This window comes from Lichenostomus cassidix, chromosome 1Aa (genome assembly GCF_008360975.1).
Source record: "Lichenostomus cassidix isolate B80296 chromosome 1Aa, HeHo_3.0, whole genome shotgun sequence".
NCBI lineage: Eukaryota > Metazoa > Chordata > Aves > Passeriformes > Meliphagidae > Lichenostomus > Lichenostomus cassidix.
Window position 1 is genome coordinate 37,979,111 of NC_139480.1, and position 15,166 is coordinate 37,994,276.

At 38.2% G+C, this 15,166-nt stretch overlaps 1 protein-coding gene across 12 annotated transcripts in view; it reads right to left on the minus strand.

Annotated features, from left to right (window-relative positions):
- PPP1R12A (protein phosphatase 1 regulatory subunit 12A) overlaps positions 1 to 15,166 on the minus strand; it is a 110,588-nt gene that overhangs the window by 62,383 nt on the left and 33,039 nt on the right. For all 12 annotated transcript variants that reach the window (XM_085045670.1, XM_085045598.1, XM_085045634.1 and 9 more), the window contains exon 2: positions 5,486 to 5,616. In XM_085045670.1, coding sequence (XP_084901796.1) covers positions 5,486 to 5,616 — 131 coding nt within the window. The remainder of the gene's footprint in view (positions 1 to 5,485; positions 5,617 to 15,166) is intronic.

A 15,166-nucleotide genomic window follows, 5' to 3' on the forward strand; every position in this document is an offset into this window, starting at 1 on the left:
TTGGTTTTGAAAAATACTATTCTTACACTGGTTAGAAGATTCATCTTCTTTCATTCTGGGTAAAATGAAAAAGTATCCTCTAAATAGCTGCAAACAAGATTCAAAATACAACTACAAAATCAACTACACGATCACAACCAGGCATCCTACAAAGCCCACAAGAAAACAATTTTTATTACAAACTGTAATTATTGAACTAAAGAGAATTTTCTATTCTTTCAGGTTTATTTTAATGAGGTGCAATACAAAGCAGAGAGAAATAAAAAAATAAGCATTTTTAAATTGTTTCTTAAATGTCACTTTGCACTATATTTCCCCTCCCTGGTAATTTTTTTTTTTGTGTTCTAAAAAATGGAATTTGTTTATTCCCTGATAGTGAAATATACAAGCTTTTCAATTGTGGAAGAGATCTATCAGATAAAATAAGTCATTATACACAAGAAAGTAGTCTTACAAAGGTAAATTTAATGGTCCTCCCCATTAAATACCATCTTAAAGAATGTACACAAAATTTCTGTTCAAGTCCTCCTGCATTGAAGTTTCTTTTCATATAACTTTAATTTTACAAAGCATTTGTTGCTGACTTCTTAATTCATACCAGCGCATTAGTGAAAAAAAGGCTCCTTTGGGTAAAGCTATGTATGAAAAAACGGGTGAAGAACAGAAAAGAGAACATACTATGCAAAATCCACCTGTTATGGCACTGTTGAATAATTTTAATTTAAAACTTGCTCATATTACAGTTACTTTTATGGTAATTTACATAATCATAAACTGGATGAACAGCAACCTAATTAGGCAATTCTAAAATTGAAGTATTCAAATAATTTCCAGTAAGCTGAAACACTACCAGCATTTACAGATGTCAAAAACAACAGTACAGCAGAAGCAGTTGCCCTCCATGCCAGATTTTACTTTTACAGCATAGCTCCCCATTTGCAAGCAGACGACACTTTGTTACACACTGAACCACTTTCTCTTGCTGTATTTCACTTGAAGTGGCCTTCTGCGAGACTAACATTTCTTAAAGAGGAAGATGCATTCTTTTTTTTTAGAAGAGCCAGGAAGCATATTCAAGAGAAGATAGCTGTTCTGAAGGAGCAGAAGACTGAAATGGCGTAAGAGATACTGCTGGGAGAAGCTGCCACTGGACTGGTGAAAACAGTGGAGCATAACGGGGCAGGGGATACACCTGCAATGACAAGCCCACTGACCAGACACTACAGTTACAAAGCAAAATAAAACCCCAACAAGTAGGGACCCATGCCACAGATTCACTCAACCCACTAGCAATTAGCATGGAACCAATGCTAAAACATGGCTGAAGTGCTGGCTCCCTGAGATATCCTGAGTTTCTTTTAGAGAAGCTCCCTACCACCTACATACATATTCTATACATCTCACAGACCTCCAGCACATGGGGGCACTCACTCAGGAACATCTGAGTAGCAGCAGGGACTACTTAAGAGTAATGTGTACATTATAGCACATATATATACCATACAGCAGCCTTCTTGTACCTAAAGGGGCCAACCAAAGAGCTGGAGGGGAACTTTCAACAAAGGCATGTAGTGACAGAAAAAGTGGGGAATGGCTTCAAACTGAAAGAGGGAAGGTTTTCATTAGATATTAAGAAGAAATTCCTCACTGTGAGTACCAAGTACAGGGCAACCAAGGGATCAGGCCCAGCCATGGATTTAGGAAAAGCAGGTCCTGCTTGACCAACTTAATCTCCCTTCTATGACATGAGCCACCAACTGGATGAGGAAGACTGTGGATGTTGTCTGCCTGGAGTTCAGAAAAGCTTTTGCCACTGTCTCTCTCAGCATTCTCCTGGAGAAACTGGCTGCTCATGACCTGGACAGGTGCACTCCTCACTGGGGTGTTTGGTGTTCCCTAAGGCTCTGCACTGGGGCCAGCCCTGTTTAATATATTTATCAACAACACCTTCAGTCAGTTTGCAGATTGTACCAAGTTAGTTAGGAATGTTGATCTGCTGGAGGGTAGGAAGGCTCTGCAGAGGGATCTGGAAAGGCTGGGTCAGTGGGTCAAAGCCAGCTGGATGAAGTTCAGTAAAGTCAAATTGCTGGATCACAACAATGCAGTGCAGGGCTACAAGCTTGGGAAGAGTAGCTGGAATGATGTCCAAGGGATAAAGTATCTGGGGCTTCTGGTCAGCAATGGCTGAACATGAGCCAGCTGTGCCCAGGTGGCCAAGAAGGCCAATGGCATCCTGGCCTGGATCAGCAATAGTGTGGCCAGAAGGGCCAGGGCAGGGATCATTGCCCTGTATTCAGCACTGGTGAGGCCACACCTCAAATCCTGTGTCCAGTTCTGGGCCTCTCACTACAAGAATGGCATTGAGGTGCTGGAGCATGTCCAGAGAAAGGCAACAAGGCTTGTGATGGGTCTGGAGCACAAGTCCTGTGAGGAGTGGCTGAGGGAGCTGGGGGTGTGTAGCCTGGAGAAAAGGAGGCTCAGGGGAAACCTCTCTCCAACTCCCTGAAAGGAGATTGCAGCCAGATGGGGGTTGGCCTCTTCTCCCAAGCAACCAGCAACAAGACAAAAGGAAATGGCCTCAAGCTGAGCCAAGGAGGTTCAGGCTGGACATCAGAAGAATTTGCTCACTGAAAAGGGTAGTTAAGCATTGGAACAGGCTGCCCAAGGAGGTGGTGGAGTCACCATTGCTGGAAGCATTCCAGAAACTGAGACATAGCACTGAGTGCTATGGTTTAGTTGTCATGGTGGTGTTCAGTCAAAGGTTGCACTCTGTGATCTTGCAAGTCTTTTCCAATCCAAATGATTTTATGGTGAGACACCAGAAGAGATTGCCCAGAGAGGCTGTAGACGCCTCATTCTTGGATTTGTTCAAGGCCAAGTTGAACGGGGCTCTGAGTAACCTGATCTATTTGTAGATGACCCTGCTCATTATAGAGGGGTTGCACTAGATGATCTATGGAAGGTCCCAGCCCACTCAACTACTCTATAATTCTAAGATTAGAATTAGAATCTCCTATCTTAGCTGCTTTCTTAGATATAATTTTAGATTTTGAAACATGCAAGCCTGAAAAAAAAATCAAAGTATACTATCATGCAATATTTTTCTTATGAATTTAAAAATACAAATTGTAAAATTGCAAATTGTAAGCCAATTCTATATATTAACTGATTTTGGAGTATTTTGGAGTATTTAAAAGAGTTGTGCTATTTCAATAAGTAAATTCCAACTACTTACATCTGAAGGAAGCCCTAAGGAAACTTAAGATGGCAGCAGAGAAAGCAGAAATAAGATTGCCATGTCTCCAATTTGAGAAGCACTATAAAGCTGTGCAACAGGCAGCTCCACAGGAGGATAAGAAAGGGAAGCACAGGTCAGACTCTTCCCAACTCTTTATTAAAAGAGTTAGGAAACACCAGAACTCATTCCCTGATTGTCTTCTCTCTTGCAGTAAAATAGGAAATGAATGGATGTTATTTACAAAAATGCTAGTCTATATCACAAAGAACAGAAGGATGACAACCTATTAGCTGTAATTTTTTTAAACTATTTATATAACCTCCATAATTTACCCAAATTAAAAGCCTCTTTCCATGAACCAGATAATTCAGGGCTAAAAATAAAATATATCAGATTCAGTCATAGACACACACAGACACAGACACACACACACACACACACACATTCACATGCTTCCCAGGAACACCTCCTTACTAAAGCAGATGCTGGATCCAGCACATACTATGGGCTAAATTAAAATAAAACTTCTAATCTCTGATAGTTTATTGTATCATCCTTTCCCCTTCCCCCAGTTTTGCTTCAGCTGCAAACTGTGGTTTGTAGAATTCCTTTTTGTAAATTAATTGAAGCTGAGCTCCTGGAGAAGCAGTTTGAAGAAGATCTAAACTCTATGGGCCTCATCAGATATAAATATTGCTCCACTCAGGGCAGGTTACCCTTCTCAGCTGTATTTGGAAATTTGTTTCAACAGCTTATCTTCAGAACTCCATGCACTTTAAAAACACTGCTCTTCCAACAGCTTACATGTCTCACATCCCAAAGGACTATAGTCCAATAACCTAATTTCTCTAAAGGCTATCTATAGAAAATATGCAGACATGTTCTGCTCCAATCTGAGAGAATAAAAAACAGATGGTAGATCTCAGATATCCAAGTCAATAGTGAAAAACTGTTTTGTGTATGAGGGACATCGCTCTCTCTTTTCTGAACAAGTGCCTCTGTTAGGCTGCAATGCTAAATCAAGATCACTTAACTGAACTTTTTCCTATTGTGGAAAAAAGGCAGGTGTTTACCTCCACTAAACTGAAGAAAGGCTTATAGTATCTCAGTTAGTAGGGAAAGTCTTGTCATAGTATAGCCAAGAGGTAAACATTTCCAGTACTCATGCAAGGGGGATTACAGCATCAAACATCTGCATAGTGTAGAAAGGCAGATTACAAGGTTAGTGGTCACACAGTGCCCCAGTTATATCAAGGATATGCAAAGCACTTCCCTCTAAGAACACCCAAAAAATAAAATTTCCAGGGAAAATATATACTAGAGTCTCCAGATTTTTTCATTTCCATTTAGACTATGGCAATTAAAACTCTCAAACTCCCAGAACAAACTCACAATTTTCATTCCTCACCACCGCAATTAATACATCATTACAAGGTAAAATACTACTTTGTATTTTATCCAAATCTTACACTAGATCAGATATCACAACGAGGTTGGCAAAATCAATGAAGTTTGTGTTTACCCAAAGGGTTTTAAAAAAGACAGTATTACCCGCTTAACTGCAACAACTGTGTGTTGAACAACGTATGCCACGCATTTTCTCAAAAGAATCATCATTTCAGGCTCAAACAAACAACCTCTGGAAAAATTTGATTTTAGCACATCTTCAGTGGCACTCAACAGACTTCAAGAATAACAAAGCCACTCCTGGAATTCAGCAGTGCGTAGGCTTTAAACTAATACCAAAACAGGCATCAAGCTTCTACTGTAGGATTTTGCTCCACAGCCAAAATAACTAGTCAGCTGTTCTATACCATAGCTGAAAAGCAAACATTTCAAGACTGCAAATACAACTGTAAAACTTATCTCCTACACGTAGATTTATCCCAGGATAATGTTTCAGACTACTAATAAATGTGATTTGGAACTTTGTCCCTGGGACTTCCCCCATAACAACCTTTCTACAAAAGAAAATAATATAAAGAAATAATCTGACAGTCAAACAGTTTTATGTTTTGTTTATGTTTGTACCTATGTAAGATGCAATGTAAAAAAACTAGAAAGAAAAAATGCAATGCACAAAGTTATGGATGCAGTACACTTCACACAGTATAAAAGCATTCTTCCTTACTGCACGTCCCAGAGGCAACTAAAAAGACAATTTATGAATACCATCTGCTTCTACTGTCTCTCTAGCAATGTCTTAGCAAAATACATAGATTTTAAAAGTAGAGGAAAAAGTCTTACTCTGCTATATCAAGATATCCACAGGAAGCAGCTGCATGTAGAGGTATCCAGCCTTCATTATCTGGTTGATTAATATTTGCTCCATTTTCCACCAGAAATTTCACCATATCTACGTTATCATCTATACAAGCCTACAAAGAAAGAAAGAGTTAAGAAGTAAGTTCATATTAAATCTGTTCTACAATCTTGTGCATCTTTAAGCAACATCTTCAGGAGAAAAGGTAAGTATTTTAAGTTCTAATGAGGAAGTAGAGTTTTTTGTTCGGGTCTGACAGCAAGACAGGATGAATTTGAGAGATAAACAGCAAGTGTTTCAGATTTATACAACCTTTTAAATCAGTGAATTCAAACAGAGTTTAAAAGAGCCAAAAAATATTATTTTATCAGGTAAATGCATTCTGGTGTTCTGAGAAGCCCTTTACAATCACCACCACAACCTTATTCTCCAGTACAAGGTGGCTCCTCACTTCATGATAGGCCCGGCTCAGCTACCTGAGTGGATATTATAATTGAATAAACAGCTACACCATGAACTAGAATTGTGAGCGATAAAAAAGCACTTCAAAAACAACACCATAATGTGATTTTACCTGTAAATGTAGATGAGACTACAAAGTATGAAGGGGATGCTACATAGTATTTCAACATCCCCCTACTGTCTTCTACTGCAGCATATTCTATACCACCATAAATCTTTTAACAGTCTAATCATCACTCTAGCTTATAAACTTACTTGAGTATCATTCTGGCAATTGCAAAAATATTATCATCTGCCCACATCTCTTAATTACCAAGAAAACAGCGTTGCTTAGATGCAGAACTACTGGCATTCTCCAGACCTCCATCTTGACTGACTCCTATTTTGCCTTTCTTCTCTGTGTTCGAGTATTTTTCTCACAGGGTGCTTGGTAAGTTCTCTTGCCAACTTCCAGCCTGCTGCCCTTAAAAGGGCAGAGCAACTGAGAGAAAAGTCCCTCTGCACTTCAGGACAGCAAGAACTACAAGCAGCTAGACCCCACAAGACTGGTATTAATTTTTTAGCTTAATAAATCAACAATACTACATAGCCACAAGGCTGAAATGAGAACCTCTACTCTTGGGCTCCTAAATCCTTCTAGAGAATTATGCCTCTAATTAAAGTATAAATTCTACTTTTCAGAACACTTCTGAAAACCCTCCAAGTTACATAATGTTTTACTATGGAAAGAAAACAATTCAGATATCCCTATTTAAGTAATTCCATGATTCCAAGATGAATCCTGAAGCTTTCCTCCATTCGGCAATGCTGAGGCAACAGCCACACCACGAGGAGAATGTTGCTGCCCAGTGTAACCAGCCAAACAAAACCAGCAACAAATTATCCTTCTTTAACTGCATTTGCATTAGTTAGGTACAGCTAGACTGCAACTAGACTGCAATATGCTGCTTGCATTATTTAGTTTTCAGTTAAAAACAAAAAGCACATTCTTGAATGAAAACCTTCCTACCTTTTAAGGTATTCTTGAAAACCGCCTTGAAAACTCTAGCCGTATCCATCCCTAAAATCAGCAGTTCTTTTAATAAAATAATTTCTTAACATACTCCAACAATAAAGACTACAAGTTCCTCAAGCATATTTGTCTTCAATTTCTTCCACTTATCATCAGTGCACAATGCTTATACACTTATAGCAAGCTGTGAAAGAAGAGAATCTAATCACCTCTTTATGTAAGACATTTTGTTACTTGATGAAAAAGAATTGAATACAAGACGTGGTAAATCAGTTTAGGAGGAAAGCAAATTCAAGAAACTCCGATGTTTCACTTAACAGAAACATCAACTATATACAGCCATATATCCAGTTTTTCTAGATATTCAATCTGTCCAAGCACTGATATTCTATGTCTATAATAATATTCACCAGCTAATTATAAAGAAAAATAAATTTACACCCGAAACATTTTTATAATGTAGGTATTTTAATATTACATTTTATATGCTGCATGCTTGTTTATCTTAAAATCCTCTAAAATTTATCATCTGTGAAAAAAAGGATATCTTAAAACTGGTTAGCACTATTTAAAAAAAAAAAAAAAGCTCAACCATCTGGTTGTGAACAACCCAACACAGAACAATCCTTGCCTATTTTTCAAGTATACATGAGAAAACCTGGCAAGACATACTCATAAAAATGCTGTTGCTAAGTGAATCAAAAGCTTACATATGCAGCACATTAAAAGACATATGACTAAGTGGCTAAAAATATTTGACCAAATTTGGGAAGTTTATTGTGCCATACATGGCAAGAATCAGGAGAGCTCAAATACACTTACCAGGTATTATCAGAGATTGCACATTCATAACAACCAAAATTATTTTATTAAAAACTCATTGTGGCCTCCGAGAAGGTAATACCTATCTTAAGGTGAATAAAACCAATTGCAATTAATTCTATTGATGAAAAACACTAATCTACTGCATCTTATGTCTCCATGTCCCCTTTTTCTCCTTAACAGAACCATGGGTAGGTGTTGGGTAGACCCTATCACTCTCCGCACTTTCCACAGGAAAGGCACTTCTGACTATCAGCTGGTACTTTAAGACAGAAAGCCAAGAAACAAATGTTATAAAAGAAATTTTATCTAAATGTTTTTCCACTTCTGCACTGCTCACTTCTAAAAGCAGTATTTATCAAGTGTCAGAAGTGCCTCTGTTGTTAAAGACTGACATCTCAGCCACAAAAGGAAAGCTTGTTGGAGCAGCATGATAAACTTAAAGCAATAGCCTCTGAATAGACTGCCCTTCTAGACCTTAGCCTGAAAGTTATTACAAAGGATAAAGCACTGTACATGCAAGATGCAAATAACAAGAGTTCCACTGATGTTACAGTGACCCTAGAAAGATAAATTCTCATGATTAATTCTGTCCCAGAATCAGCACAGAGGACACAGACAGCTGTGGGTCTCCCACATCTCTTAAAGGCCTTCCGGGATTCATCTCAGTTCCTTGCGCTCATTTCCCCTCATCCCCATCTCTCCCTTCATGGCCACAGTTCCCACCTAGAGCTTCAGTTATCACTTAGTGAAACCACAAGTCATCCTAAAGCTCTTTCCAAGTGCTTGCAAACCACATCTGTAGAGCACACACACCAGCCAGCTCCTGGGGCAAGCAGAACATTGGAGCTCACACACAAGATACCCTTCATCCCATGCAGTGGTTTCTGTCTCTCAACCCCAGCCTCACCAACTGGTTGAGAGGCAGCATTTCTGCATGAAGCACCCATTACCCTGTGAAATTTGATCTAAGTTAGCCAATGGGTGTGAAACAGAATGATAGCTGCCAGTGCAATAATATAAACCTTGTTTCATTTGGGAATCAATCTAGAAACTAGGCTAATCAGTCATAAAGTCAAAGCAAAGTTGAGAATACAAAGTCTGGTTGCCCTTTGTGATAAGAAAAAGGAAGTACACTGAAGTCCAGGAAAGAAAACCACTTTCCATTTGTACAACAACATGAAACTTGGACTGCAAAGACCAGCAACAATCAACAGTGCCTGGCTCCCACACAGACCAGTCCTAGGTAGGTCCAGCTTGTGCTGGAAACAGCATTTTAACCTTTTCCCATAAATATTTAAAAGGGGATAACTGGATACCTACTGAACATGCTAGACTTTTAACTATATTCACCACAACTTTGTATCCCAGTCCAAGTGGCAGGTGATCTACCTGGCTCTTGACACTACCAGGCATTAAGAACATAGGTGAAGGAGAGACATAACTTAGTAAGCAGCCTTAAAAATAGATTGTTTTAAAAGAAGCATCAAAAGTGCAAGGTTCCTCAGTGAGTAACCACCCAATGAATTCAGCAGACAGTACTCTTCCCCAAAAGACAAGAAAAACAAGTCTGTAATTATTTTGAAAAAAATCAGAAATCTTGTAGGGAAAGAAGCAATCAGTTAAGACTACTGTCCTACACACATGAAACAGATATACACCATGTACCTCACACAGGGCCACATTTTTTACTGATTTTCATCAATGCTAACATCTAATACGGTAATGCCATCTAATGATGTCTAGACATTACAGTTTTTTTAATAAATCTTGGTAAAATTTATCTCCATTTTCCACAGAGGGATTAAAATCTACCCTTTTACTGATTTGATTAGTATTCTGATCTATTCCATAAATTAAGATATTTTGCATCTATTAGGAAAACAAACATGTATTTCTCCTTGGCCATCATATTTCATTTTTTTCTTATTTACTCTTGGTACAGAAATGAGCCAAAAACATGAACACAAAAATATATTAGACTTAATGGGATAAAAATAAGTCAAACAATCATTTGGAATTTCCATGTGAATACCGGAAACAGGAAGAAGACCTCACACAGTGGGTCTAGAGAATAGCATATCCCTTCTTTCGATTTTTTGAGTGAAGTAATTCCAGGGCATCCAACAGGACTTAGCAGGACATGAACATCTTTGTTAATGTACCTGAGAATCAAATTAAAGCAGTAGAGCTGGTTAAAAATGGTTCCCATTCTCTTCACCTTGGGTTGCTTGTTCCCTCTGCCATCACATACCACACTCCCTTTACAGCTATGCTGACACGTGTTAAACTAAATCTAAACGCGATCAAAAAGATCATAAGAACTTTAAATGAAATAAAATAAGAAAAAGAACGCAATATACTCTTATCTTTATCTGATTAAAGCAGAATTATTTGCTTTGATTATGTGAAAATGATTTTTATATTCAGAGAAGCAGCATTGTTCTGAAACTCATTTTTAAGTCCTAACTCCACTATCAGAGAAACAAAACTTAATTTCACTCTGAATTTTCACCCACTACAAACCCTGTGTTTAAAGCTTGCTTCCAACTAACACTACAAAGGACCTATTTTTAAATTAGCAACCACTTCTACCACTCGTCCTTTTAAATTTACAACACATTTAAGCCTAGTATCTTGTTTGTAAGTGTTTCATTGAATCATAAAACGTTTTGGGTTGGACGGGACTCATCTAGCTCCAAACCCCTGCCATGGGCAGGAACATCTGGTTGCTGAGAGCCCCATCCAATCTGGCCTTGTACAGCCTTCCTAAGGAAATCACATTACTTGCTTTGTCTACCTCACTGTCCTCTCTCCCTCCCTTGCAGACCAATTTCTACTGAAACTGAGACAGGAATAGAGGCTGAAGAGAATTAAACTCATCAGTTTTCACGAAAAGATGGTTAACCATGAGTCCTATGAAATAATGGTGCCACAGAGCAATTCACAGTGTCAACTTGACAATCACTGCTTCTACCCATGTCCTCATGCTGACCTCCTAGTGAACACAGCACCAGGAGATAATCCCCACAGTTTGAATACTGGTCTCAGTCTGGATTGATTTTTGCCTTCAAGAGGAAAGGTTTGGCTACGAGAGAGGAAAGTAGAGTCGACTAATCACATCTTCTGCTCATCTTCACTGATACTGGGAAAAAAAAGAGTAAGTTTACATATTGCAATCTTTCTTCTGTCCATAAACCACTAACTGAGAAGGTCTGAAAAGAAATTTGGTCAAAAGAATCAAATCAACTTTGAGCAACACTTTCCACTTTAAATAACTCACATATTTATGCTGCACATTAATTAACAATGAAGCACCAACAAGTGAATTGGCAGTAAGGTGTGTGAAATGAAAACATGAACGTTATCTAACTTTCAAGCTACAGAGCCAAAGTAATCTGGGAGTTACAGTCACTAGAACAAAGGCAGAATATTTTCTTTTGCACCTAAATTTGTCACTAGGTCATTAATTCAGTGATTTCATACAAAGTATAATATCTTAAGGTTCTCCTGCCAGTAATGACAATGTCCTAAGACTCACTGAATATTCTGGAACACTTTCAGGTCAAAGGGCAGTAAGAATGACCAACAAGTTAGGTTATGAAATATTAGTGATTACTACACTTATTTACTATTCAAGTAATCACTGTAAAAGCAAGTATTTCACATTTGTCAAGCATTCTGTTTAATACAGTACAAACAGGGTGGAGAGGCTGCTGTTGATGTTCATGTTTACATTAGGAAACAGGAGAGTTTTGATGTTGTAACAGAACTTCAGGCATCAATCTTGTATTACAGGTGACAAATGTTGCTCAATTATGAAATTAAGTGTTCATTTAGCCAACCCAGAAGTCACAGCACTTATTTGTTGGTGTATGGTGGTAATACAGGATACTTTGCCTACTGACAGAATCTAGTTTTCGGACTGAATATTTCACTTTATTGAAGCATGCTTTCTAGTAAAAATGAAATAGTTTACAATGCAATTATCCTTGCTAAACTAGTAATATTACCCTTTTGCTAGACTAGTACTTAGTGTTATTTTGTTTAACTTGCCTGTAAATATTATGTGCATGACACACTTGTGTGTTATTTTTAGTTAAGAACGATCTACTATTTAAAATCCTGAAGAGCTGGCCCATAAAAAATAGTTAAAATTATAATTACCATATCCAATAACTCAAAGTACCAAAGCATTTCAAGAGTACCTCATGGCTTCTACAAGTTTCAGTAAACTCTTCTCCAGAGAAATTTCTTGGAAACACTTCACTTCTAAGTGTAGAAAATGAAAATCATTTTAGACACCTGCAAAAGCAGGTGAGAAAGACACTTTCTCCTAAGAAGAAAACACTACTTGAGGATGATGCAGTGTTTCATGTCCATTCAAGTCTCATGGGGAAGGCATGCAGAGCCTATTGAAACTGAGCACCCATTAACCGTCAATTACTTAATTCAAATCCTGCAGAACAGTCAAACATTGACAAAAATAGACAAATCATCCCAGAACTCACATTTCTCTAGCTATTATTTCCACTTCATGTAAACAACTTGTCTAACTTTTCTAAGATATACATGAGTATATCTTAACAGAAGTTCACTTACATTTTTTTTTCAGCTCCAAGATAAAACCAGGAGACACATGAAATCAGTATATGTTCAACCCACATATGCAGTAAGAGCATAATGTAATTTGCATCCTCCAATTTTGTCTCTTCTTTGCTACACTGAATTACTAAATTAATTACATGCCCTTAAGCTTTGCTAGTTTGTAATTTATAGTTAAATCTGTATGTTTAATTACTGGCACAATTCATGAAAAATACTAAAATTTATCACTGTTGAGACTGATATAAACTACATGTTATAAAATTGATCTCACAGGGATTTCCCACTATTTAAATCTTAATGAATGCTTAATCATAGTTCTTAACCAAGACTGTAATAGGATACATATATTTGAGTGGTCTTTCAGTGTTTCAAGTAGAGATAGAATTATTGCCCTCTAACCTCCTGCCAAGATAACTAAGGGGAAGAGAAGAGTTGGCTGCAACATGTTATTTACTATAACCAGAGATGATACCCTTAGTGTTAGCAATCCCAGTAATGGATCAAGACTCATTTTGACAGACATTACAGGGAAAAAACAACCCAGTCTAACGCCTGCTTTCCTGTTCTTGCTGACATAACCCCAGCTGTTCTAGGCTACCTAGTATTACATGCAAATGTCCTTTCAAATAAATATTTGTTTTCTTATTTTAGCTCCATGCAGATCTATTTTCAGGAATGCTTGAAATTCCCACACCAAAAGTTACCTCTTAATTAAAACCACTGTACTAAATGTGTAGTATTAAACTTTAATGGTATTCATCTACTTCAACTCAAAGAAAAATCTCAACACAACCTGCCAAAAATGTTTGCCTAAACCCCACAACTAATCCTCGGAAAATGAGATGTCATGGAAAAAAATTATTTTGGAAGAGATCAAACCAAACAGACTAAGTTACTGATGCTAGTGCAGATCTATTTGCCTGAATGCCCTTTCTTCTCCTGGCTCAACACATTGGCAAAGCTGGTGAAGAGACTGGATTCTGTGAAGCAACCTCTGTCTAAAGTTCACACAAACTAGGCTTTTTCTTAAACTCATGCTATTAAGTGCTGAGAAACAACTTCTGCTGTTCCTTCTGATTTCTTTCAATTTAAAAACAACACTAATACATTCTGTGGAACTTGCTTTTAAATGTACTTTCAGGTTTCTTAGGCAGCTTTATAACCACACACCAGGTGAAAGAACATGAGTTTACTGGACAAAATGGAGAAATGAAGATCTGACTGACAGCATGGTATTATGCCTAGTATGATGTGCAAATTCACAAGCTGTCTTGAGCTCTGAAGGCTTAGGCAAGTAAGTATGTATGAATTACGTATGACAGATCCTTATTTTTGCTACTTGTTGTTGAAACCTATCAAAAATCAGTGAATTTGGGAGTCACAATCAGAACTGAGTATCAGGCTCATTTGTTCCACAAACAGCTTTCTCCTTCTTCTGGCCTGTGCCTTCACAGCTTGCTTTCTGAGGCAATTTCAACAGATCACAGAACCGACCAGGTGGGAAGAGACCACAGTGGGTCATCTGGCCCAACTTCCCTGCTCAAGCAGGGTCATCTTAAGAGCACAAGACACAGGATTGTGTCCGGACAATTCTTGAGCATCTCCAGTGAGGGAGACCCCACAGCCTCCCTGGACAATCTGTTCCAGGGCACAGTAAAGAAGCTCCTCCTCATATTCAGATGGAACTTCTATGCATCAGTTTCTGCCCATTGCCTCTTGTCCTATTGCTTGGCACCACCAAGAAGAGCCTGGAAACATCCTCTGACACCCTCCCTTCACATACTCATGGACATTGATGAGGTCCCCTGTCAGGTCATCTCGTCTCAAGGCTGAAACACGCTCTGTGGCTGACACACCATGCTCAGTGGGACAGAAACATACAATCCTCCACACCTACCTCCTGACAGGTATGGAAATGAAACAAGGTTCACGAGTAAAGAAAACTGTCATACTGTAAAAATATAGTGCCATTATGCAGCTACACTTTCATTAAGCATTTATTGCTCCAACTTTGGTAGATAGTGATTAGTTTTCATGGTCACACAATGTATAGGAATTACATTTGAGAAGGAGGAAGCAATGTCATATAGGACATGCATTTTTGTCCCAGTCAAATTTAACAGTAGCCAATCCCATTTCAAATAGGGTTGGGTTTTTTTTCATGAGTAAACAAAACCTGCTTTTAGCATATGGGTGACTAATCAGGTTCTTGAGGCAAAGCAGCTTTTCACTTTAAAATACTTAACATCCTGATATCCCCTGACGCACTTTCTTAAACAAAATAACCTAGCAAAACAAATAGGCATCAAGAAAACTTTGTAGGGGAATCTGTTTACATAAATAGGTTTGGTCACTTCTGTGTTCTTTGTATTAAATTTGAACCACATGTGCCAAGTTTTCTTTTTTTTCCTCTGCTTCTATCGCCTCTATACAGTTCTGAGTTCTTCAGAGTGGAAGACTGCGCTGCCTTGGAAGAAAGCAAACCTGACCATAGCTATCCGCCTTCCTCTGTGAACTCATAGGCTAAGTTAGTATTCTAGTCATCAGCTGACATTTAATCTTCTGCTTAAGCGGGATCTAGGGGAAGTTTTCACTGCTTTCTAATTTTAGCTAAGTGAAGTGGCAGAGCTGAGTAGAATAAAAGTAGCAACACTGAATTTAAGAAAAACAATGACAATCCTTCACCCCATCAAGGAGAAAAAATGTACATGTTGATAGAGCATCCCAGAGTAATCAAGACAGACTTTCTGTGTGCTAACTT